This window comes from Callithrix jacchus, chromosome 2 (assembly GCF_049354715.1).
Source record: "Callithrix jacchus isolate 240 chromosome 2, calJac240_pri, whole genome shotgun sequence".
In the NCBI taxonomy this organism is placed as follows: Eukaryota; Metazoa; Chordata; class Mammalia; order Primates; family Cebidae; genus Callithrix; species Callithrix jacchus.
In genome coordinates, this window is record NC_133503.1 from 168,969,930 (window position 1) to 168,997,358 (window position 27,429).

General features: G+C 40.3%; 1 protein-coding gene across 1 annotated transcript in view; it reads right to left on the reverse strand.

Annotated features, from left to right (window-relative positions):
- SLC1A3 (solute carrier family 1 member 3) overlaps positions 1–27,429 on the reverse strand; it is an 82,546-nt gene that overhangs the window by 54,876 nt on the left and 241 nt on the right. Inside the window, exons 2-3 of the mRNA XM_054252295.2 lie at positions 25,645–25,920; positions 4,171–4,308 (exon numbers count right to left, since the gene is read on the reverse strand). Coding sequence (XP_054108270.1) covers positions 4,171–4,308; positions 25,645–25,825 — 319 coding nt within the window. The 5' untranslated portion in view covers positions 25,826–25,920. The remainder of the gene's footprint in view (positions 1–4,170; positions 4,309–25,644; positions 25,921–27,429) is intronic.

A 27,429-nucleotide genomic window follows, 5' to 3' on the forward strand; every position in this document is an offset into this window, starting at 1 on the left:
AATCATATTCTTAAAAATCAACTTGTCTCTTTCTTGTTGGGAGTACAGAGAATGAGTCTTATCTCCTTTTAGTGAAGGAATTGGAATGGGAATTTGCTGACATGTATTGTGTGAATTAAGAGATGAGGGAAAACTCTCTCCCCAGCACCCAACACACATCATCCTGGGGACTGTATCCTTGTATTCACGCCTCCCCAGTGTCTGACATAGTAAGAGTGCAATAAACAACTGTTAAGGAATGAATGACTGTTAAGTGAGAAATTTCATCCATTTTATAATCCTGCCTCCAGGGTATCCTACCATAGGTCCCAGACACTGTTATGTTGATACTCCTCTCTCACCTCTTTTACTTACGTTATGCCCAACTCCACAGAGCTTGCTTGTCAAAAGTTGTGCTCCCCACTTCCAGAAAATTGGGGTGACACCAAAGATTTCTTCTGAGGTAAGTGATTGAGGGGGAATACACACTTAGAATGAGAAAAGAAGAAAGCACTAGTTTTCTGAAAAGATTCAGAACTGAGGGGGTAAAAGTTATGTCTATACAGCACAACCAGATGTGACATCTAATTATTATCCAGCGAATTAAATCAGGCTAAGTCAGCCAAACCAACTCATATTTCTGGCATGAAATCTCTAGTTTGGCTGCCTGTCCTGCCAAATCAATAGAAACTGGCACCAAACTCCTATTTTATTGTGTGGTGTGTTGGCATAGACATAGTCTTCTTGTTCAAAAAATAGGTACTTGAGTACAAATCTGGCCATTAGGCGTTCTCCCAGCTTCTTTCTGGCAGCCTCTGGAATGCTAATACACACCAGGCATGTTTGGAAGGATTGAAGTTTCAAATTCAGGAAAAAGGGAACATGGCTTACAAGGGCAATGGAGCCACAGCTCATAAAACACGGATGTTTCAAGTAAAAAAATATAACCTAGATGTCTCCGAATTTAAATGTGGCTTTACTACAATTAATCATATAGCATGTTTTCTAGAATCTTCCACAATAAAATGCTCAGTCCAAGAAATACAATAATAATTTTATGCATTTCAGTTTTTGTCTACACAGACCCTGGGACAATTAAACTGAGGAGCAACAAGTCTATAAAGTATTTTCCCGCTGGGAAAGATTTAGTATGGGAGTGTGACCTCTGAGTTCTTACTCTAGTGTTCCTTCCGGTGTAGAAAAGACCAGGGTGGCTACCACACAATGCAGTTATTCCCAGAAGATGGAGAGAAAAGCCTTTCCAATAGCAATTTGTTTCGTAAACATGATGTTCAGTAGCTAATTCCATATTATCAGTTAAGTTTTGGCACAGGACTGCCAATGGTTGGATAAGTCAACATATGAAACCCAGAGATAGCTTGATGGGCACGCAAGGTTAGCAGGACATGTCTCATAATGAACAGCACTGACATTCAAACCTGAGTTCTAATACTGGTAGCCTGAGGGTTGGAATGGGCCTACAGATGTACCATGTTTGCTTTGCAGTGTTTTGTTTTGTGAATTGTATCCAAAAATCTGCTGGTTCTTAAAAATTTTGAGATTTCTGGATACTCTTGAAAAATGGGAAGATCTGGCCTTTGTCTCAAGTCTCTCTGCCTTCCTTTTGCCACATTATTCTGTAGTTGGGTCTCTCTCTCTCTGCCTAACATCATACTTGGTCCTCTTATTTCTCTGTATCCATGACTCCAACAAAATAGGAAAACAAAAAGTAGCCTGAAAGGGCAGCTTCATGTACATATATCACCCACTGGGCCACCGGAGGCATTTGAGGTTGCCTTTCCACTCCAAAATAAGGGAGCCTGACTCTGTGTCTTCCCTAGGCAACACATTCTCCAGTAACATTTCCCGGTATTCACAGGGATCCTCCAGGGCTCTGTGTCATTTGTAAAAGTTCCTCCCTTCCCATTACAACTGGGTCATCCCTTCATTTGGGTTAGAACTATTGTATTCAAAACCATAAAGGACATTCTTATTAAATCAATCATTCATTCCATTTGATCATAAATATCTAAATTACTGTGTCATTTGGAAACTACTCATTTCAGACTGATACCTTAAAAAGATCTTTGGCAAACTAAATTATGCCCCTCAGGCTCTTTGTCTTAACGCAGTCTCGAATAAGAGCTAAAACTCTCTTAATGGTCCAATTTGGCAACACTCCCAACTTGCAATTAGGTTACATTTTTAAAAGTTCATTTTATACTAGTTGTTTGCAGCTTATAATTCCTTTCTCTTTGACAGTATTATAAATGTTGACAATTTTTCCAAATTTTGACCAAAAATTTCTCTTTAGCTATACAAAGGATTGCGTCATCGCTTTTTTTTTCTCCCTGCAAAATTACACAACCAAAGCTCTTATTTCCTCAATAAAGTTGTTTGTTATTAGGTATTTAAAAAACATCAGGAAATTCCACTTCAAGGTGGTGGTCAACTGGGACTGCTAGTAAGGGGAAGTAACACTAGGAAGCCTAATTACATCACATAAGGGCTTTTCTCTTTTAAAGAGTAACACAGTGGGTTTTCAGCACAGTTAAGAGAAAGCAGAAACCTCTAAACATTGGTTCCACCCTTGAAGAGGATGTATGAAGGATCCAGAACCCCTCAGTTTGTGTACAGGAAGCCTTTAGGCACTCAATCCAGATGCTCGGCCAGCAGGGATGGTGAAGAGAGACTCTGCTCTACCACAGAAAATGTCAGATGTGGGTTCTGCCTTACAAGTGCTTTCTGTGAAGAGTTTGTTTTCCAGAAAAATGTCAGCATATGGATAATAAAATAAGCATGTGCCTTCATGTTGGCATGAATATAGGTTTGGTGGTAAGAATTAGAGCTGCTGTGATTACCCCTGGTCAGCAATGGACCATCCCAGCTTCACAGACAAGTACACCAAATCAACTCCAGGACTGTTTCATGGGCAATTCATTCTTCAATGAAAGCACGTGTACATGCAGTCACTTGTTTAAGGCTCTGGACAAGTGGAAACCAGCAGAGACCTGAAAGGCATTGAGGAAAAATCTGACATAGTTCCTGTCCAAGTAATAGCCAGCCCTTCAAGGCATGTAATAGTTAGAATGCTGCTCCATGACTTTTGAGTTGTACTATGAAGTTCTCATTACACAGAGATCTTGAAAGCAGAGTATAAATATCCTTGAGAACTCCCTGAGATGAGGAAGGATTCTCAGCGGCAGCTCACATAGAGGCAGAGTGGTATGCCCAACAGGGGAACAGTGAGCCAAGAGTGTTAAAGAGAATAGGGTCAGTAATACCTGAGTTCTGGGCTTTATCTACAAACCCAGAAATCATCCCGCTGGGGCAGTGTCTATGGAAATTCCTTCTCCAAGTCAGAGATGTGCTGTGGGGAAAGAGAAGAGTGGGCAGGAAGGAACGTACAGTAACATTTTTCTGCAACTTCTTGGCTCCATCTGTTTTCACCAGTCGCATAGACAAATGACTCTTTCACCTTTTCCCATGCAGGAATAAATGATTATCTCACTATCATAGAAAATAGAATCCTATCCTGCAAAGCTTCCACTTGGCAAAAATCCAAGTGCCCACTGATAAAATATTCAGATGGGGAAATCTCCCGCCCCCTCCCCCTTCTCCCACCAGCATAAAAGGTAATGGGGGTGGGAGGCAACTGGAGAAGGAAATGAAATCATGCGGGTACACCAGGAAAAGATAAGTGTTGGTGGCAGCAGAGTTGGTGAGTGTTGTGGGCATTACCTCTTGATGAGGCTTCCAAGAAGGCTCCCGCTCAAGTCCTGGTGGTTCTGAGAACAAGCATTCTTGCATCAATAGCTAATAGGCTGTCCAACCAGATGTTATCTGGGTGGGATAAGAGGGTGAGAAAACAGACCTGTTGTACGCTGTTGTCAACTACATCACTGTGGTCAGAGAAGGCTGGTGGTGTGGTGTTTAGCAGGGCACCTCGTTCACAGTGAGGCGGACCAGATTACGTGGCTGTTTAAATTCGTTTCCTCTTGTGATTGGTAAAATACGAGAGTTATAATCATTCATGCATTACTAAAGCCTCCTTTCCATCATTTTGAAGGGACTTTTTTTTTTACTAGAACAGAGCATGCATCCAGCAGAAACCTAAAGCATTGGCTTTTCTAAGCAATCTTTTGCAATAAGCACACTTAAAAACAAACCAGCCAACAACTGCTATGGTACCTGTGACAAGACTGGAGATGATAAGTGGTAAGACCAGCATCTGTAACATCCTCATCAGAAGTTCCCCAGGAAAGGAGAAGTACTTGACTTCCCGGTAGCTCATTCTGTATGGTCGGAGGGTAAATCCAAGGATTGTACCTGAAGGAAAAAAAAAAAAAGAAAACTTGAGTCTTTTTTAGAACAGAAGCAACAGTCCTAGCAAAATGAGTGTGTATTCGGCTGGTGGTTGCATTGATTTAAGCGCAAATATCTGCGCTGCTTTAGGAGCAAGAGCTGTATCTGTCTTTGCAGTCCTTATCAGTGAGGGTCTGCCTGAATTCATGGCTTCAAGCAGAACTTATAGAAAAAAACTGTTTCTGGTTTGAACAAGTAAAAAAATCTCTTGATCTAACTTGAATGCAATGGAACCCATTCTGACATGGCTCAATACAGAGTTGCAAAGATGGGGCATAATTAGGAAACAAATAAGCATTCACGAACAGGTGATATAGAAAAAAGGCTTTATTTTAATTAAGTTCCTTTATAACAGCAGATGTTAGAATTGCTAGCATAATCATTTTCAAAGGATAGTGTGATTTTATTTTTTTCCAATTAGAAAAGCCCCTCCTGTTCACATTGTTAATCCACTTTCATCATCTCCCTGTCTTCACACCACATTTTCTCCCTCTGTCTACATGGTCTTGACATTGCCTTGGTAACTGTATTACACAGACTTGTTAGTTGCTGGCAAGAGAAGACTCTAAAATGAGCAGAGATTTTTCTCCCTAAAATTTTCCCTGAAAACATGGGAGAATATAGGGGAAAGAGAAAGCAATTTTCCCCTTAATTTTCCCTCTACAACTGGAACTTTAAAATCTTCTTAGAATGACAAATTTACATGTAAGTCAGATTATGCATGATAATGATTGAAATGTTCATAAATTAATAACGGTATTGGTGTTAATAAAAGTGTAAATTTACTCCTTCTCCCCTTTCCCTAATTTACTTTCCTTGCCAAAGAAAATTGACTTATGCCAGTATTGTCAATGTTGTTAAAGTTTTTGCCTTGCTCTTATTACTGAAACATGTGATTCCAGTTTTTAAAAAGGTTCATTTAAGTCATAGAGAAAATAGCACGCCCAGCACTGAGTTAACTAGGAGCTAAAGGCTGGGGTTAGTGGGTGGTGGGAGGCAGGAATAATACTGGGTTGGCACAGCTGTCCCAGAGGAGGCAAGAAGTCTTTTACGGAAACTGAACTATCTTAACTTTTTATGAAATGGGATACAAAGTTCATCTGAATTGTCACTGCAACTCCCATTTCATTTCTTGGGTCTCAGCAACCATGAAGAATCTATTTTTTTGTCTCTATACTGTGATATCCTATTAAGAATCTGAATCTATGTGGCAAAAAAAACCCCAGCTGACCCAGTTCTCAGGGTCTTCAGGAAAATATTTATTGCTTTTTTCCAATGTAACAGTAATATGGTTAAGAGAGAAAAGTCGGTTTGGAAAATGCAGAAAGATGGGGCAAAAACCTGCCCATGTTGGTTCTATCACTGAAATAAATAGCAAACAGCGAATGCTTCTGAGCTCTTGCTGTATGCCAGGTGTTACCTAGGTTAGCACATTTCATCCTTGCAACAACTCCAGGAGGTGGGTACTATTTTACCACCAACTTACTGAGGGAGAAACCTAATCACAGTAAACTTAAAACTTGTTCAAAGGCCAGGCCCGGTGGCTCAAGCCTGTAATCCCAGCACTTTGGGAGGCCGAGGTGGGTGGATCACCAGGTCAAGAGATCGAGACTATCCTGGTCAACATGGTGAAACCCCGTCTCTACTAAAAATAAAAAAAATTAGCTGGGCAAGGTGGCGCGTGCCTGTAATCCCAGCTACTCAGGAGGCTGAGGCAGGAGAATTGCCTGAACCCAGGAGGCGGAGGTTCGGTGAGCCAAGATCGCGCCCAGCCTGGGTAACGAGAGTGAAACTCCGTCTCAAAAAAAACAAAAAAACAAAAAAACAAAAAACTTGTTCAAAGTCAAATATACTCAAGTAGCAGAGCTAGGATTTAAACATAGGCAGTTTGGACTCACATCCCAGGTTCTGAACCCCTTTATATGTTTCCTCTTCTCCTGTAAAGCAAAGGCAACCACTTAGTGCATCAGTTGAGTTTCTTTCCAGAATGTTCCAATACACAGTTAAACACATGGAAATCACACAGAATATGCTTTTCCATATACAGTCACCATAAACATCACTTGTAGGTCTCCTGATACCAGATTCATTCACTGCATCATCAGGCTTTACTTAGTCCTCGCTGTTATTGAACACTTAGGTTGCTTGGCAGTTTTCACTTTTATGAAGAGCATCATGATGAATACATGAAGGCTATTTGACATCTGGAGTTTTTTTTAGTGTAGTTTTAGAGAAAGGGAACCAATACCTCAAAGGATACGACTAACTTAGTCCACGTTACCAAATTGCTTTCTGCGTGGGTTGGCCGGGTAGCTTAATGCTCTGCTCCACTAGTGAATGAGGCTTTTTTTCTGCACCCCCAGTAGAGTATTATCATAAAAAGATGTTAAAACAAGCAAAATTTGCTAATGTGATGAGTAAATAGTATAATTTTGTTTTGTTTGTATTTACTTAACATCTAATGATGTCGATTATTTTTCCTAATTGTATTTTCTCCAAGCTTCTATTACAGCCTAATTGTTTAAGAGTCTATGTACGTGTGTGTGCACGTGTGTGTGTAAATATTGGGTAGAGTATTTCATATAATAAAGATAATGACCCTTTGCCTATGTATAAAATACTTGCTATAACTATTTTTCTGGTTTGTTTGCCTTATATCATTACATTAAATATGTAAAAGTATTTTGCATTTTTATAACATTATATCTGTGCACCTTTTTTATTAGGTAATTTCTTCATGAGTTTACACATTTTAATTTCCCTACCCCCTCTCAAGTTTGATAGAACTTAAATTCATTTTTCTTTCTTTTTTTGTTTGTTTTCTTTTAAAATATTTAACTTTCAATCTTCCTGGAACTCAATCTGGGGTAAGGCATTTAATTCTGATTTACAATGTGAGTTATTTAACATAGCAGTATCTATAACATACAGGAATTAATAATTCGGTTATATCTGTCTTTTTCCTGCTTGCTCACATAGAAGCCAAGTCACAAAAAAGATAAGTGCTTTATCATACATATATGAATAAACATTTTGCTTTACTTCCAAATTAATATTTTGTTGTGGTTGTTGTTGAAACAGTCTCACTCTGTTGCCCAGGCCAGAGTGCAGTAGCACGATCTTAGCTGACCTCAACCTTCACCTCCCAGGTTCAAGCAATTCTCCTGCCTCAGCCTCCTGAAGTAGCTGGGACTACAGACATCATTACGCCTGGCTAATTTTCATATGTTTAGTAGAGATGGGGTTTCACCATATTAGTCAGGCTGGTCTTGAATTCCTGATCCACATGCCTCAGCCTCCAAAAGTGCTGGGATTAGGCGTGAGCCAGCTTGCCCAGCCCAGTCAAATTAATTTTACTGGAATTGATTATGTGCTTTCTGATCTTCATTTAAATGCATTTAAACACTTGACATTCAATTATAACAAAACATGTGCATTGTAAACAAGGGGCTCATTTTGGTCATCTGGAATTTGAACATATCAAGCTGTTAGAGGGATTTTAGATATTCTTCAAACAACAGTTGAAGACCAGGTTTGGTTTTACAAATTCATATTCAAGTTGACTGTTTGTTATTAGAAATGTAGTTGCTTACATACAGTAATATTTCCAAGGGTAGACAGGATCTTGTCTACTCCAAAAACTTATCTTATTTATAATATATAAATAATTGGTAGAATAGCTGTTCTGCTAATAACATGGGTTCTAGGAGCAAGAGTCAAACGAGTGCTGATGAAGGAAGCAATTATTCTAAATATTAGGTGCACTTGAACTCATCTCCTGGAGTCTTACCTGTGCCTACACTATCTCTACTCCCATTGGTACAATGACACTGGTTGTGTATATGGCCTCTTCCTCTACTTGGGTGTTCCACTACCTTCTCTCCTCTTACCCCATCAAGTCCTGCACTTACTCAGTGCAACCAATTTTTATGTAGGTGTTACGAAGGAAAGTAAGCCAGCTCCATGAATGAATTCTGAGCAATGTGTGAATGACAAAGTCGGTTACCTGCCAAACAGATGTCTAACAGAACAACGCAAGATAGGGAAGCAAAGTCTCAAGAGGTGATAATATTTTGTGTGTTTCTCTCCTTATAGTCAAAAAAGCTGGTCTTGCTGGGAAGCACAGTCCCAGAATTAGCTACTCTAGAATGTGTCTCTATTTCTTTACATTCCTCAATACAACACCTACGTTGTCTAAAAGCTCTTCTCTATAGTAGGAGGACATCATTTCTCTACGGTAGGACATCTCTTCTCTATAGAGAGGAGACATCATCTATTTATAAGGAATAGTTTTAGGTCAAAAGTTTAGAAGAGAAGTGTCGTTTAGAGTGATAGTAGATTCAGACACATTTTGAATCGTTTTTGTCTCGGACTATGCTTTAGTTGGTTTACTATCTCTGGGTTTACCAAGCAACCTATTTCTACTCTTGAAAAAGATGAGATTACATTGGGAAAGAAGAATGTGTATTGAGCTCTTACTATGTGTTAATGGTGGTGTTTAACCCTTATCACAACTTTATGAGGTAGATATTATTGTATCTATTTTATTTTATTTTATTTTTTTGAGGTAGAGTCTTAATCACCCAAACTGGAGTACAGTGGCAAGATCTTGGCTCACTGAAACCTCCACCTCCTGGTTTAAGCAATTTTCGTGCCTCAGCCTCCCGAGTAGCTGTAATTACAGGCATGAGCCACCAGGCCCAGCTAATTTTTGTATTTTTAGTAGAGATAAGGTGTCGCCATGTTGGCCAGGCTGGTCTCAAATTCCTGACCTCATGTGATCCGCCTCGGCCTCCCAAAGTGCTGGGATTACAGGTGTGAGCCATTGTGCCAGGCCTTGTATCTATTTTAAAGATTAATAAACGGATGCTCAGAAGTTAGTCAGCTTTCTCAAGCTTATAGATCTCATAAGTGGTTGACTTGGGGTTCTAAACAAAGCCCAGTGCTCTTTCCACTACTCTTTTAATGCCTCTCAAACACAAACAGGTCCCTGTAGCCTGGGCCTGAGTGTAGTTCTCAAACGAGTCTGGCTCCTGGGTCTTTAGCATCTTGAACTCCTACACGGTACATGACCTGGAGGAATAACCTTGGATCTCCTAGACATGTCCTGCAAGCACCCAGCACAACTTGGAACCCTTTACAGGTCTTCTTACTTGTTGAGGTTCTCAAAAGTGGCAGAGCCACTTTCAAAAACCCCTATACCAAATCTCTTTTTATGATTTAAATAAACTTACATAAAGTTATTAATTGAAATAGTCCGCCTTTCCCTCCACTGCACACATTTTCAATCACTAGAAACCATCGGTAATAATGTGAAAAGGACATTTAATGAAGAATTTGATGAAGACCCGTGTCAACATTTGTGTCCTTAACAGCAACAGCTCCTAGACATTGACCACGTGGCAGATGCCAAGTCCTCACAAGCACATTGCCTCAAACACTGCATCGAGGCCAGGACTATTATTATTATCCACACCTCACAGATGAGGAATCAGAGTCATTGAAAGGGCATGCAAATTGCCAAAATCACACAGCTGGCAGGCTGGTGCCACAGTAGGCTTAAAGAGGGGTCACTTGCTCACCCAAGTCTATGGAGTGGCTGAGGTGGGCCTGACACCCACACTGTCCAACTCCAGGGTCCAGACTCGCCCACTCTACTGTCCTCACAGCCTCTCAGCAACCATGGTACTGACTGAAGGAGCCTAAGTGGGAACACAATATTTTGCCTACTTTTTCATCTATTTTAAATGAGATTAACTAAATCTAGAGCTTAAGTTGGGGAAAAGTTTTGTTGATTTTACTTAACAAAGTCAACAGCTAGCTTTTCTCAACTCATTGCTGAATAAATAAACAAACATCATTTTTCATCAGCTTTCTGCTCCTACAAGCCACGTTAGAGGTTAACCCAGAGGTAGGGTCAGCCCCCTATCAGCATCAAATCAAGAGAAATGCTGTGAATACGAAGGCTCCTTTTCTTGGTAAGCAGTTCTGGTTCCTGATTACATGCTAGCCCAGCAATGAAAAAGCCTTCCTGGAAACACAGTCTGACGCACAGACTTCTCAGAGCCCCGTAGCTCTGACCTTCCAACCAAGGAGAGGTAGCACGACCAGTCTTTCTCTGCGGTAAAGCAGCTCACCCTTTGCAAAAGGGTGGTCACTCCATTTGTGGTCACTTATTTGAAACACATCGATCAATGGTCCCACAGTCAACAAAAAGCTTTGTGGCCACGAGATCCTCAGTGCAAAAGAACAAGTCCTTTATTATAAATTACTCTGCAAAAATAGCAATGAAAATAAAAATAACTTCCTAGCAGGATTTGTTAGAGCTCAAACAACTTTTGCGAAGTTTGCACTAGGTGCTGTTATACAATATGTGGATGTCATGAGCAATATGCAGATCGTGCACCCCTGGTTAACATGAATTAAGATTTCTGTTTTACTCCAATGTTAGTGTCTTAACAAGATTTCCAGAATCCAGAATATATCTCGACTAGCATGTTTAAGGTGATCAGAATTAACGGTGCTGGATAAATGCTATAAACAGAGTCACATTTTTGCTTAAATACTTTCTTTCTGCTAATGTAGAAAGTTCAAGAAAGGAGTCCTTCAAGGGTTCCTTGTTTTCCCTGGGGAGTCTATAACAACAAATACTTCTTTGGAAGATTAAATATCATCTCACTTTCTAAACTAAGACACAATGTGCACACTGGAGCCTCAGAAAGAACACATCATAGGTTTGCTTTTTAAGGCCAAACACACAATAAGTTAAAAGCTAAAGACCTACTTTAAGAATTTGGCCCCCTTTTAATTTGATAAAACTAATGAAAATATTAAGATGCCAGAAAATATTTAAGAGTGAAAGAATGAGGCCTAATTTGAAGTAAAATGTAGACGAAATCACACTACTTAATTTTGGGGAGTTTGAAATAGTAAAATTTTACTAACGTACCTCCTCTAACTGCAAACTTTGTCATGAACAACTTGGCAGCCTTCTAAGAGTTATTACTATGCAAAATCTTCCAAAAAAAGAGGTAGTGCTCCAAAGGAGCTCAAATGTCAAAAGGAAATCTCAAAGCAATGAAGGCAATGATCTTGACAGAAAGACCTTGCGTTCTGAGGCCAACCACGAGAAAACTACCAAGTGCCTGACTAAGATGAACCAGCCAGCTATTTGCGCATTAGTGCTGCAGGAAGGCCAGAAGACATTTGTACCCATTGCCCAGAAAAACCTCAGCCTGTAGATCTTTAGCCAGAAAGGAGACCATGATGTCTGCTTTAATGGCTCAGGAAAATCATAGCATCAAATACTTTTCTTGGCAGTATACCACTTACTGGTTTTACATGACAAAAATGCTATTTCACAGTTAGAATCTTTCCATTTAAGTAGCAACACAAAAACCAAACTAGCACTAATTTGTCTCAAGGCTATAAGAATTTGATGTACAACTGTCATATAATCACAGGAGTGTCATCCCATCACCTCTGCCACATTCTGTTGGTTAGAAGTCCCAAGTCCCACTCACACTTGACAAGTGAGCTATATGTGGCAGTTAGGGGTCAGTCTAACATGCAATGTTCTCTGGGCCTCTTCACCAGGCTGCTTCTATCTTCATAGAGAAGATGCTCTACAAATGTTTAAAGAACAGATGATGTCAGGATTCTAGTCCTAGCCCTGCCTTTACTCCCCATGTGGCCCTGGATAAATAAGTCTATTGCCTTCTGTGCTTCAGTATTTTTTTCTAATTTGTAAATGAAGAAGTTTCCAAGATTAAAAAGTCACCCTCCTTGTTGGCTGGACTACTGCAGTTGTCTTCTAACTGGTTTCTCTGCCTCCACTTCACTTCTCTCCAGCCTATTCCCAAAAGAACACTGAGACCTAGGTCAGGATCACTCCCTTACTCATTCCGCTGACTTCTCCTCTCATGTAGAGTCAAAGCCAAATGCCATGCAATCAATGGCTGCTCCTGGCCAGCCTCTCTAGATCCACCTTGCCTCAGAATCCATCTCCTACTCCGCTCCCTCTCACCTGTTTCCACACTTGCCTCCCTGTCATTTCTCCATCACCTTAGACATGATCCCCCTTTCTGATCCTTGCACTGGCTCTTCCTTCTGCCTGAAACACCGTTCCCACATATTGACAAAGTTTACCTCCTTTAAGACTTAGCTCAGCCAGGTGCAGTGACTCAATCCTGTAACCCCAGCACTTTGGGAGACCAGAGAGGACAGATCACTTGAGGTCACACATTGGAGACCAGCCTGGCCAACATGACAAAACCCTGTCTCTACTAAAAATACAAAAATTAGCCGGATGTGGTGGCATACACCTGTGCTCCCAGCTATTCAGGAGGCTGAGGCAGGAGAATCACTTGAACCCAGAAGGCAGAGGTTGCAGTGGGTTGAGACAGTGCCACTGCACTCCAGCCTGGGTGACAGAGTGAGACTTTGTCTTAAAAGAAAAGAAAAGAAAAAGACTTAGCTCAGATGTCACCTTCTGAATGAGGTCTACCCTGAACTTTCTTCTCCCTTGCTGGCTTTGTTTTGATAGTTCCTATCATCTTCCAAATACAGTATAATTTTCTAGTTTATTATGCTTGTTGTTTATTACTGTCTCTGCCTGCTAAATGTAAGCTCTACAAGATTAGGATTTTTGGTCAATTTTGTTCACTGATCTATATCCATCCCTTCAAACAGGCACACAGTAGGTGCTTAATATGTTGTTGAACGAAAGAATGAACATGAATTATTTTCTTTCAGATGAGCAAGATCCACAGTGCCTGGCCCCCAGATGGTGTTGAACATGCTTCCTGAATGCAGGAATCTTTGTCCTATGCTCCCTGGTAAATCTGATTTTCTACTGCACTTCCTGAGCATAGTGGCCTGCCCCAAGGAACATCCCCTCTGTACAAAACCGTGTGATTTTGCTCTCATGGTCTGTGGGACTAGAACTTCACTGAATTATGACTTCTCACAGGCTTAGCTTTCTAACTTCACAAATGAGGAGTGATAGCTCTGGATCCCAAATTTGTTCCGAAGGTGGGTTTTTTTTTTAGTAGAAGGAAGAGTAAGTGTGATACTGTAGAAAGACCATTCTGACCCGATTTTCTGTGAGTAACTTAAGGTAGGAGATGCTTTATGTGAATGATTTAATCTTCACATCAAACTGGTAGGATTTAATATCAGTATCTCCTTAATGAAAAAATTGAGGCCTAGAAAGAATAACCCACTTGCCCAAGGTTGCGTTGCAGTAGGTGACATGAGAGGGTGGGGTTGCAAGCTTAGGCCTTCCTGTTTCCATATCTTCAAATCACATAATCTCTTTAGGCATTTTTTCTTTTTTAAAAAAATCTGCAAAATGAGATCAATTGGAATAAATGGTATCTAAGATCCTCTTGAACTTTAAGTTCTGAGTTTAGAAGAACCATGTATATCAAAAGCATTACAGATCTTAGCTGCTTTATAATCTTGTTTCTGCTAATGAATTCTAAACTCCTTGATAATACACATGAGAGCATTTAAGGAGTCATAAAATACTTTGGCAGTTTAGCCATCACAATTATTATGGCAGTTATGCAATAATTATGTGAGGAATCAAATACAAATTTCTATTTCAGGAATTGGCCCAATTTGGAGAAATCATAAGCCTGTCTCATGCCAGCTTGTTGAAGCTGGTGAACACAAATTTCCATTCACTTATTTTCATTATTTTTAGAGATAGAGTCTTACTCTGTTGCTCAGGCTGATCTCTAACTCCTGCCTCAGCCTTCTGAGTAGCAAGGACTACAGATGCATGCCACCACGCCTGGCTAATTTTTAAAATTTTTTGAGACAGGGTCTTGCTATGCTGCCCAGGCTGGTCTCAAACTCCTGGCCTCAAGTGATCCTCCTGCCTTAACTCCCTGAGTTGCCGGTATTACAGGAGTGAGCCACTGCACCAGGGTGCATTAGCTTATTTTCATGAAGAAGGCAAAGCCATAATGGTGAATTTACCTGGGTAAGAGTTCTGCTGGTCCCTGGACTTTTGTTTCCTTCAAACTTGCAGGCATTTCCTGGTGAGAAGCTACTCAGTGTTGGAGGCAACCTAGCAACACTCCCCCACTCCTCTGTTCCCACATCCTTGGGAGATTTGGGCCTTGGCCTGGCTCATTCTTTTGTCCCTTGGTGTTTCCTGTTGCTGAAAGTAGGAAATACCTACCTCAGCCTTGTTTCAGCAGGGGTGCCCAGATGAGCCAGCATGGGTGACTGATGACCAAGTAGAGTGGAGACACAGACTTATGTGCACACGGCATGTGACTCTTAGAGACAATTGCATCAGAAGAACCTTGGAGTTCTAAGAAAGGCCTGGTGCTGTCTTCCAAAAACTGCACTGAAAAAGGCTATGTGAAGTGGTAATTTAATTTACCTAATTCAGTAATCCTACAGGTATTCTAAATGTCCAAGCCACTATTATTTTTAAAAAATCTTCTATTTCAGAAATAGCAATTAAAATCAGGACTTGTTGCCTTCCCTTTGTGGAAAAAAAAATATTGTTATGATTGCGCAGAAGCTGGGAATGAAATAGATGTAAAATTTCCCAAGATCCACCTGGTGCCTTTTGTGTGTTATATGTTGGTGCACAGCAAGGGCCCTCCCATGTCCATCTATTCCTCTTCTGCTCTTTCAGAGCCTCTGTTCTGCTAACTGATATGTCTCTGTGCAGCATGAACAGTCATGTTTGCTCCTGTCTCCTGATTTTATGTTCTGCGCTAGAGCCCAGTTGAGACCCATTTGTGCCCAGACTGTAAACACCAGTATTCTGGGGAATTATTTATGGACAGGCTGCATCCCCTAAGACTATGCCTAAGAGAGCCAGGGCTAGCCTGGGAGTGGGGTGGTCCTAGATTCTATAGTCTTATTTCTGGCGATCTCTTATTTCTAAGTGCCCTTGACACATCGCTCAGTGTTTCACTTTCTAAACGTCTGTTAAAGTGGTGTACGAGGCAAGGGCTTACATGGAGGAATAAAAACTGAAATCCTAGTCCATCTGTTTTACAGTTTATTATGAAGGTTGTAGATGGTAAGGGATGTGAAAGTGCTTCAAAAGTTGAAGGTAACATATCAATTAAAGCTTTGGGTGTTGCATCTGGATTAAATCTGGGCTTTGGAAGCAGGGAGATCCTGCATCGATTTGCTTCCATTCTGAAATTGCCGTTTTCCAAGGCACTGATTTCCCTAGTTTCCTCAGTTTGTCTGCACAGCCTGCACAAACTGCCAAAGTCCACTCATGCTTATATTTGGCAGAAGCAGCACCGAGGCTAACTCATTTTTAAATACCACAATTTGGAAGAGCAATGACTACAAATTCTATGGGGTACAGATTAGCAATACTTATCAACATTAGAAATATATGTATCTTCAGACCCAACAGTTTCACTTCTGGGTTTGTATCCCACAGATACGTGGGTGAAAGATCATTCATTACACCATTTTAAATAAAAATGTCTATAGACTGGAAACAACCTAAGGGTCCATCAAGTGGTAATTGCTTAAATAAATTATTCTTCACCCATACAATGTAGCTCCAAGAAAGAGGGGTCTTTCTACGTGCCAAGGAATAACATCCAAGGTGTATTGTAAAGTGAAGAAAGCAAGGTGAAAAGTGGTCTATGTACATTATGCTATTATTTGTATGCAAAGAGTTTAAAAAGGAATATGTATTTATTTTTATAGTCATAAAATTACTTCAAAGGCATGAGACACAGACAAAAGGTAAACTGGAACCCTGGGGGGCAGGCGTCAATGAGATACTCGCTTTTTATGAGCTTTTGAACTTTTTGATTTTGGACTATGCAAATTTATTTACTGCATAAGTAAAATAAAATAAATAAGCAAAAAAAAAAAAAAAAAAAAAAAAAGGCCCACAACCTTTCCTCTCTCTCTCTGTTTTTCAATCTTACTGGATTCTTTTCTGCAATATTTCTGCTGGATGCCTGCGTCTTTCTAAAAAGTCGCTTTGGGTCTGGGTTGATTTCTCCTCAATCCTCTTTAATCGCTTTAACAAGGAGTTTCTTTAGCTTGGGCCACGGAGAGGAAAGTCACTAATTATGCTCAGATTTATAATGAGTAGATCATTTTCTGAGCAAATCGCTTTCTTTTTTTTGGAGACAAGGAAGTAAATCTGAAAAAACTTTGAACTCAGATCAATACGGGCTCACGTGCTGCTTCAATCAATGAGCCCTTGGAGTTGTAAGTATGAGAAAACTGAAACCACTCAGCAAAGATGACAAGCTCCTCGTCACCCATCATCTCGTGGAAAGCATTGCAATGTTAGAACATACAGGGTCCTGAAAAGTTTGCTGAATCTCAGGTTTGCTTACATAACTTCATTTGCCCTAAAAGTACAAATCTCAGAAAACAAAAATAAATAAATAACTAAATAAAAGCATGACTACTTTTGTCACAGGCAGTCTCTTGATAGAGTCATAATTTCCTTCTTGATGTTTCCCTTTACATTCATCAAGTAGATGAAGACACCAGCAAGCTTCTAGACAAGCACAAGAAACCCGGGATTTTGTGTTATCTGCTTGAGAGATGAAATTTCAAGTAATGCAATGTGTATAAAAGAAGGAACCATCTTTGTAGGGTGTATTTTTATCCCTACTCTCATTAGGGATAAAGGAGCCCCATCGTACAAGGTCCTGAATAAACAGTCTCTCACTTACAGTCCACTATTTTCTCTCTGTGAAGCAGCAGCAGTTTGCAGCCTGGAAACATTGCTGGAGAACTGGAGAAGTCTCTCTGAGGACAGGAAGAATGGAGTTGCCCTCTCCAGAGACAGAAACTCTGTCTTGAAATTCAAAACTTGGTTGTGCCTTTCAATTTGCTCCTCCTAAATTTACCCTCCAATCTTTGATAAGTTATACAAAGGGGAAAAGGGAGTGCCTCCCTTAATTCATCCAGAGTATATCTTTCTTTATCTAAACCTTTTTGAGCCTTTTATCCTTCTCTTTTTGCTTTCAAACTCTCTTGAGCACATCTCTTGATAGGGCATAGTGAGGTGAATATTCTCGGCCTAGGGAATATGCTCTAGACAGTCTTGAGATCACTGAAGCTTGACATAAAACTCGTCATTTTTATACTCAGTCAGTATAGTCACTAAACTTTGTGCACTGAAGCTCTGCGTGTTTTCTCAGCTCCCAGCAATGATGCAGCTCACCTAGCTGCCAGCAAATACTTGATGAATGACAGTATCCCAGTGTTCCGTAAATATCAAGTACCTGGAACGTACAACTTGGAAAAGACAGCGCTTAAACTCTGTTGCCTCCTCTAAATGGGTTAGGTTCTTGACAATCTTATTTATTCTGTAGCAAAAACCAAAGCCTATGGTTTTTCTTCCCCCAATTTATGAGAGACGGGCAGAGACTGAAGGGCAGAAGGGGCTCTTGCTAAATGTGCCCTCACGGTGTTCTCAAACACTGGTTAGAAAACACTGATTAACAGACCCAGAGCCAGGGGCCCTCACGAGATCAAAGGAGAAGGGGGCTGGCTATTTGTTAGATGGGAGAGAGCAGTGAGAATGGGTTGTCTAGGAAAATGATCCTAGCAATGGTACAAAACAAAACAAAATACCTCTGCATTATTCCACATATTCTGATACTTCAGAGGAAGATAAACTAGACTTAAAATGATAGGATTTTGGAGTTGGAAGCAGACGTTAGTCCCAACTTACTTTGCTGATGAGAAAATGAGACTCAGAGATTTGTCTTACATCATAAATCAAGTTAGTTGATGGTAGAGCCGGTCCTGTACCCAGGACCTTTAGACTCTCAGTGCTTTCCTAGCTGCATCCCACACATCTGCAGATACAAATCAGGAGGAGGGTGGCCTGGCCATAGCTTATATGCTACAGAGAGTGCAACAGAAAGTTCTTTGTAAACTGTAACACCACAAAAATGAAAGATATTATTACTGCAGATTAATTGTTCTGAACACATTTGCTTATTTGATTACCTACTTGAAAGAGAAGTTTGGAATTGCCTGCTCTGTTTCCTCAATATCTGAATGAACAAGAAGAAAAAGAGCAAAACAGAATCCAGAGAACAACATTAAGACTTCTACCCACTACTTCAAAACAACCTTTCCCAGCTCTCTTGGAAACCAGCCACATTTCTCTCAGGGTTCCAGCCAGCCCCGACTCTGATCAGTGGCAGTTAATGGACAGTAGGCCCAAAAGTGCTGGAGGAAAGAAGAAACCAGGGAGGTGGTAAACACTCAGATTGGCCCCAAGGGGTATGAGTAAGAAATTCACTATTGAGCATATCGCAATACTTATTAAAAACATTTCTTAGCACCTCTTCATTTTCCTGAGAGCGGCGCCCCCTCCACTGAGTAGTCTGCCATGATAACAGCTGCCTGGGGATTACTTTCTGGTTCTGTTCAGGAGAGACAGGTAAGGGACAGATAATGACGGTATCACTTACTCTGAGGCTTTCATTTCTGCATCTAAAAGCTCTTTACAACTATTAAGGCTCTTCCTACAACTCTCTTGGCTCTCTTCTCTAGCTAAGGAAATAGAAGCCACTTCTAAACCAAAACCAGGTGAATATCTTCTCTCATCTCTGCCCCTCATCCTCCCCAAATGCTAGGGTCTTACAGTTCTCTGGCAGGTCCGCCTCATCAAATCAGTGCATATGACAGCTTGAAGCTGTATCAGAGAGGTAAATAAAACATGTAAAATTTACAATGTCTGTGGATAATTTACCTGGCAAGCAATTAAGGAAATCATTTAAGGTGGCATTGTGCATAGCAGAACTGGGATATAAATCTTGGCAGAGAGTTTTCATAATTATTCTATTTTTACAGGAAGAAACAGAGGCTCAGTTCCAGAACTGAACATAAACCTAGGCTGTCTGACTCCAGAACACATAGCTCTGATCTCCGCTGTACCTTAAGGGGCTATACCCTCCCAGTAGGAGGCAGCTCCTGGAGTGGTTTTGGAGAAGCTGGGAGAGGGCTGGGACACATCTGTGCTCTAGGCACATGTGTCATCACCAGCCCTGACAATTTTTCTGTATTTCTGCTTCCAAGGGGAGAAGATAAAGCACAGAGAAATCAGACCCTAGTTCTTATACACTATCCCAGTGTGGCTTCTCCAGAGCAAGGCTCTGTAAATCCACAACTTCCTCTTCTCCCCTCCCAGCCTCTGCTGAGTGACAGCACAGCTGAGCTCTGTAACACCAGGGGACTCAGAATCCCCTTACCCTCAGCTTTCTGAAGCTCCTCTCTCCCTGCTCATTTCCAGGAAGTGATGAAGAAGCCGTAAGTCTGAACCCAGGTATCTGTCCATCATTCTTTGGATTGCTGTTGTTCAATCAGTGTGAAGATGCCCTACTACCAGGGCTTCAGGAAATCGAGAGGATGTTGGTGTGGGTGCCTGACTGTGCCTATTCCATGAACTCAAGCAGTTGGCTAATGTGGTCCCACTACAGGTCGGTTCAGTCTAGCAGCTGATAGCAAATCACATCCATTAACCCACCTGGCTGACCTAACTGACTCGGCCAGTTATGTCCAGGTACAGAACACCACTATGGCATTTCTAGAAAATGAGTGCTTTTGAGCATGAAGGAAGAATCCTATAGTTATGGAAACTGTCCTGAGAAAAGACTCACTTACAGAATAGACTCACTTATGCAGTAGGATAGCTCGATTCACTGATCCTTATTCACTTGAAATCCAAAGACGGAACTGTCTTCGTTCAGTCTGGAGGTTGGAGGAATACCTTCCAAATCTTGATTTGCAACAAGCTTCTTCCATTGTATATCCACCTCGGTGGCATCCCACCTCACACACTCAAACTGAACTTATCTCATGCACCCCCAAGGCCCCCATCTTTCTCCTGTGTTCTACCTTTAACAGTGGCATCATCAGCCACTCTGCCACTTAAGGCAGAAACCGGGCCATTGGCCTGCAGTCCACCGTCTCTCATTGAATCCATCACCAAGTCTCACCAGTGATCTTTCAGTTTGACCTCTCTTTTCCATCTTTTCTTTTGCTACCTCAGGCAGACCCTCAGCAAATTGCTGGAGTAAAGCTAGAATGAGTATTCCCTGAGGCCAAGGAATAGCACCCAGAAGAGTGTGGTGAATGAGAACCTGGAGACAACGGTGGATTTGAATCCCACTCAGTATTTACCAGTTGTGCGATAGGGATTTGAGCTTCAGTCTTCTCATTTGTACAATGAAAGCAATAAAACTACCTCCCTCTCTCAGTTGTTGTGAGAATTAAATAAAGTTAATATGCTTAAACACAGCCATGCTTGGCATACATGTTGAGTGTTAGCTACTATTATTATTTTCTTTTTTGGAGACAGGGTCTGGCTCTGTCATCCAGGTTGGGTGCGATGGCATGAACATGGCTCACTGCAGCCTCAACCTCCTAGGCTTAAGTGAGCCTCCTCCCACTTCGGCCTCCTGAGTAGCTGGGACTACAGACATGTACCACTGTACCTGGATAATTTTAAAAAAACATGTTTTTGTAGAGATGAGCTCTTACTATGTTGCCCACGTTGATCTTGAAGTCATCAGATCATGAGTTCAGGAGGATCTCAAGTGATCCTCCTTCCTTGGCCTCCCAAAGTGATGGGATTATAAGTGTGAGCCATTGTTCCCAGGCCAATATGGTGAACATCAACAAGACCATTTCTTTCTTTTGTTTTTTGTTTTTTGTTTTTGAGACAGAATCTCACTCTGTTGCCCAGGCTGGAGTGCAGTAGTGCGATCTTGGCTCACTGCAACCTCTGCCTCCCAGGTTCAAGCAATTCTCCTGCCTCAGCCTTCCAAATAGCTGGGACTACAGGCACCCACCACCATGTCCAGCTAATTTTTTGTATTTTTAGTAAAGACAGGGTTTCACCATGTTAGCCAGGATGGTCTGGATCTCCTGAACTTATGATCTGCTCACCTCAATCTCCCAAAGTGCTGGGATTACAGGCGTGAGCCACCATGCTGGCCATTTTTTTTAAAAAGATGAGGGGGTATCACTATGTTGCCCAGTTGGTCTCAAATTGCTGAGCTCAAGAGAGCCTCCCACCTGGGCCTCCCAAAGTGCTGAGATTACAGGCATGAGCCACCGTGCCCAGCCTCTATTATTGTTAGCAATATATAATAACTATAGCAAATATATATTATAGCTACAAGAAACTGAGGCTCAGCAATGCCTCCTTTTGGATCACAAAGCTATTAAATAATACAGCTGGCACATGATCCAGATCTACCTTCATCAAAAGCCACATTTTCCTTTTTTCAGATGGCACATCTAGGGCTCCTAATGTGTCTATTAAAAGAAAATGGAACCTCTAAAGTACCAACACAGAAAAATGCCGTATTATATAGAACAATATGCATAATATGAACTCATTTAAAAAATGTTTACAGCTAATTAGAAACTTCTCTATTACCACCTCTGATCCTTTTATGTTCCAATCGCATCTTATTTTTCATCCATGTCTCCTATGAAATTACCTGAGAACAGGGGATGCCCATTGCACAGCACAGAGCAAGCTATATAACATTCCATATTTGTTAAATTGAATATCATTGAATTTTTAAAAATAAATAATTTAACTTATTTACTTAGTATATAACAGCTAACAGTAGATAATATACGAATGAGGTAAAAAAAATACAAAAACTTTCTCAAAGAAAAGTAGTATTCTTTCCACCCCGTTCCCTAGACACCTAGTTCCGATCCCAAGAGGCAGACATGCTGACTAGTTTCTCGTCTATCCATTTAGAGATATAACAGCATTGCACCAAACTTTAGTGCAATCTAAAATCGTTGCCAGAGTATTAGGGAACAGGGAGAAATGTTTTATAAAAATTTAGTCAGGATGTTTTCTTTCCTGAGAAGTCACCAATTTCTTCCAAATCCATATAAAGGAGAACTCAAATGTAAAGTGTGTGTGTGTGCGCGTGCGCGCGCGAAGACCAACATCAGAGAAAGGTGCTAGTTACTGTATTTGTAAATACAGGTAAAACCACAGCTCAATTCTATGCATTCCTATTTATAAATATCCGCCTACCTCGCAGCTGATCTTATGACCCACTTCATTGTTTGGCCTGAGATTTCATTTTTATTGTGCAATTCATTCCCTAGCCATGGAAAGAGTCAGCGTTCTGTGAGTCGGACATGACAAAGGACTTTTCCTTTCTTTCAGTGAGATGTCTGAGGTCACTCTAACACAACTTACCACAGTCTGAAAGAGAAACCGCTTTCTGGAGGAAGAAAGACAATAACCTCTCTTCTCAATGTGGTTTTTGTCAGACAGATATCCACAACAGCCCTGGCAGCCCATTATCTAATGCTTTCATGATGGACCCTCTAAGGGATGTGGAGCTTGGCACTGTGTTCTCTCAGATTGCTAACCCGCTCCTGTTACATGAGCTTTTGTCATGGCATGGCACATTCAGACTTTGATGTTGCTTAGAAATGACAGTAGAAATGACATAAAATGGTACAAATGGTTCTATGCTTATGCTTGTAGATGAATTGATAATCAAAATATTTATAATTTTCTGCTTTATTTTGAATATATGGATTCACATCTTTATTTTATTTTTCTAGTTTCCTCTTACACACATTAAATCATATATATTTTATTTTGAAAAGGCAAAACAAAACAGACTGAACAAAAGATTCAACCCAGTACATAGGTTTCCCAGTGATTTGTTTCTTTACTAAAAGCAATAAAAATATAGGAATTGAAAACTAGGTAACAGCTATAGCTCTTCTCATCTCATCTTTGGGGAAAATAATTATCTCCTTCTTCCTTGCTAGCATCTTTCTTGTTTTTTCTTATGCTACAGCAAATAAATTAAGAATTGGTCTACAGACATATTCTTTTCCTGTCTCTTAGGACTGGTAGACATGGAACCCAGTGACAAGCTAAATGGAGTCTTTATATCCACTGGGCTCTCCAATGGAAGACACACTAACAGGTAACTGAAGGGTTCTTCCTTCTCTCCTAAATCTGTTTGCTCCTAAGTTGTCTATTTGCTATTCCAAATCTTTGGTGTAGGCTCAGTGGTCTCTTTGACTGTCAATGAGCTCTTTTTATGTGTTTCTTTGTTAGTGCCTTCTTCTTGCTGCTTCTGCCTCCTCAGTTTCCGTTAGTGAAGCCAACCCTGAGGGCCCCCGGCCAACTTATCTACCCTGGCTCAGCCAACTCTTATTGCAATTCTCACAAATCTTAAAAAAGCCCTTATTGGGTGAGGAATGATCCCAAACTCTTAGTGAAAAACAGACTTTTAAATCCTGGTCTTATCTTCGTTTTATTAGAGATGTTGTTTCTTCATACTAATCACTTACAAACTTCCTTCTCCACCAATCTGTCTTCCATGTTCAAGTTTTATTACTTTCCATTCCTCTATTTATTGTCTTAGAAATTCAACTCTTCTGGTGTTTACAACACCATTTTGAATGGTCTTTCTCCATCTTTTTCAAATGTACTCCAGTATTACTGAGCACTATTTATTATACGTACAGGATCATGAATTACAAACGAGTATTTGTTGAATAAGAAGGATGTGGCTTAATGGTCTATAGGAGAATTGTAAGTTTTCTGTTTACTTCAACTGGATAAATCATACAGTAAAATGGCAATGCTATGTGAATGTATCTAGCACCGCTAGCTAACTGGCCTTCATCAACTCATGAGGGTATTTCTCTTCCTGGCATCTCTTATAAGATGTCAACTAGCAGCAGAGCAGAGGAAGAATAGAGTGGTTAAGAGAATGGCCTCTGGCACTAGACTGAATTTGACTTTAGCTCTAGAGCTTACTACTGTTGTGACTTTGGGCAAACTGCTTGATCTCTCCACAATCAGTTTCATTTACAAAATGAGGAAGATTCTACCTTCCCACTCGATTCATAGGCTTATTTGAAGATTAAGTGAGCTAATATAAACAAAACTCCTACAGGGTAGCTGGAATAGTACTACATAAATGTTTGCTATTATTACTGTGCAGCTATTGCTTGGCTTGGCAATGACTTTGATTCAGAGTGAAAAATGAGGCATTGACTTCCAGGACAATGATGTGGGACTGAAATACTTCATCTAGGAATATATTCAAGCCTGGAAACTTACTATGGAAAGCTATTTCTTCTCTGTGTCAATTAGGACATGTTCTCTTTGAATATCTCTAAAATTAATTGAATCATCATTAATCACCTGTGATTACTAATGGGAGACGATGTTAAAGGCGGATGTAGCTAAAGTCTTCTGACAAACTCTCCTGCCATATTTCATTTGTCTACAATTCAAGAATTCTATTTTCTTGAAAAAGTTATTATATTTATATACTACGGAATTTTCTTAATCTTTATTAAATCATTATCTCTTTAAAGTCGATGGAAAGCTTGGCAAACTCCAGAGTAGATATTAAAACTGTACTGAATGCCTCTTTTTTGGTGGCAAATTAGTAGGTTGAGTTAGAGTATTTTTACAAGCTACCATTGACTAATATATTTGTCAGCCTAAGGATTTCTATACTGGTTTGGTCAAAAATTCCAAATGAGTAGTTTTTTTTTTCAGCTATATTTTAAAGTAGGATCAATACCACCCATAAGTAATAAACTATAACTTTTAAATCAATAAACAAAACAAAACAAAAGTATTTTATTAGTACAGATTGCTGTCAACCCTGCTAAATTAGTAACAGATGAAAATGTTTCAAGAAAAGTATAGCTGGTTATGGCAGGCTCTGCAAAGCAATGAATGAAAGAGATCTGTGTTAACATTTTCCCCAATCCATCTTTCCCAGCTGCTGGGTGAGAGAGTGCAAATACATAAAAGATTTGGCCTCTGTGTCTAAGCACTGACATTCAGCTTCAAGTCAGCACCAGTTAGACTATAATTACTATTCAGAACCAACATCTCATTTTAGGTGTACTAGTTGTATAAATCAGTTTCAAGTGCAACTGACATTATATATAATTACATTTTGGTCAAATGTAGCATGCTTGATTTGTCATGCCTAATGATTAAATTATCACTTCTTTATCCTTACATGAAATGGGAAAACATTTTATTTTCTTTCCTCATACAATTGATTTGCATAAGGCCTAATGATGCCTAATGATGGGTTTACCATATATTGCTCCAAACATGCCAAAACAGTCATTTTTATGGAGAAAAATCATCAAGTTCAGAGGAAAGCCTGGGCTATCATTTTGATACCTACAACTAGTTCATCCGATAATGTTCCCGGGGTAGCCAGATGCCCCAGAGAAATAAGATACAGGTTTGTTTTTAATCAAATGACTCACCCACAATGACAGCGGTGACAGTGAGCAGCACAAAAGCATTCCGAAACAGGTAACTTTTAACATCCTCCTTTGTAATGTTCTGCACTTTCTTCTTTGCCAAAAGTGTGCGTTTACGGACTCCCTGCTGGAATCTCTCCATCCTGCCCCCCGTCTTGGGCTCTTCTCCATTGGTTTTAGTCATATTTTACTTTTCTAGGAGTGTCTCTTCTTTGCACTTCAGTGCCTGGGAATCACCCACAGAAAGCCAAACCTCCTCTTTGGTGTTAGAAAACACAACTAGAATAGGAGAAAAAGAGACATGAGTTACAGCGTCCAGGGGTGAGAAATCAGTGCTTCTCTACACCAGGCAAGGTCTTGGCAAATTGCATAATCTCAGCAGGAATCAAGGACTAGAGAGCCACAATACCAGGTTTCAAGGCTGCAGTGTGCATATTTTAGTGGACCACGTGAGAGAAATGTGCATATATTCAGAATATATATGCAGAACTTATGCTCTATTTCCTTTTTAAAAATCCATTCTTCCGCCTCCAATGAGGCTATAAAAGGGTTCCTCAGAGCTGGTTCTGACTGAGAACCCCTACACCCACCCTCCCCCTCAGAACCCAGCTGATGCCTTGCAAAATGTACACACTCAGTAAATGTCCAATCAAACTGAATGTAAGTTCTAAACCATTACTTGACAAATTATGCTGTATACATGATTGAAGGCATAACATAAAAATAATTAAGATACTGATAGATGGGAGTTGTCTCTGTTATATGTAGTAAAGTAACCAGCTATTTTCTTCATTAAGAAAAAATACGATAATGTCTACTAGTAAATACAGTCATAAGAAGAACACAAGTGCCCACAATACATGGGAAATACATGTGACTATTTTACAGGGTAACTTTTTTATTTTTTTTCCCCATGAAATAAGCAAAGTGCTCTGGCACATCTATAAATCATCTGAAATCACAATTCAGCTTCGTTTTTATCACAATTAGAAGTACAAAGTAGGGTCTGCCTTTATGATACACATACTAGGGTCCTCAGAGGAAACAATTGCTGACTTTTTAGCATTTTTAAATTTAGGATTCCTAGAACAGATGAGGAGATGAAACCAATTTTCATTCCAAACATTACAATGTGTGGTTTCTGGTTTCTTTAAAGCGCTCAAGCTATTTAACTACGTTTCAGTAAATCTCTTTCCTGGTGGAAATCAGCTGGTCTGAAAAATCAAGGGATTCCTCCTGGTGCTTTACGGGAGTTCTAATCCACTGCCCTTCCCATAATCAATCCGAGTGAAAACCAGCCGTACCATGGATGTGTGTCGCTGCCAACGCAAGCAGCCAGCGTGTGCGCCTGTGGGGGAGGTAACTGGAAACCAACGGACTCCTCACAAATGACTCCTCGCAAGCCTTTAGCAAATCCCAGTGCAGGAAAAAAAAAAGACTTGACAGTTTGCCTTTTAAATACAATTGCACGTTGTGGTCAGTGATACTAAGAATTTGTTTAAGACTTCACACGGGATTAAATGCTTAGGGAGAAGCGAAGAGAGGGAGGAGATGGAAGAGACCAGATTTTTTTTTTTTTTTTTTTTTTTTTACTAATAGCTCTGATTCCTCTTACCAGTCACTTTCAAGCAGACTCGCTCAACCTTGATCCTTTTCTAGATCTCGCGCCACAATCTGCCCCCAATTCCCACCGAATGACTCAACTCAAAATTAACAGAGGACCCAGCATAAATAGACACCACACTCTCATGACGTGAAATGACTAAAATGGACTGGACTTTATCTACC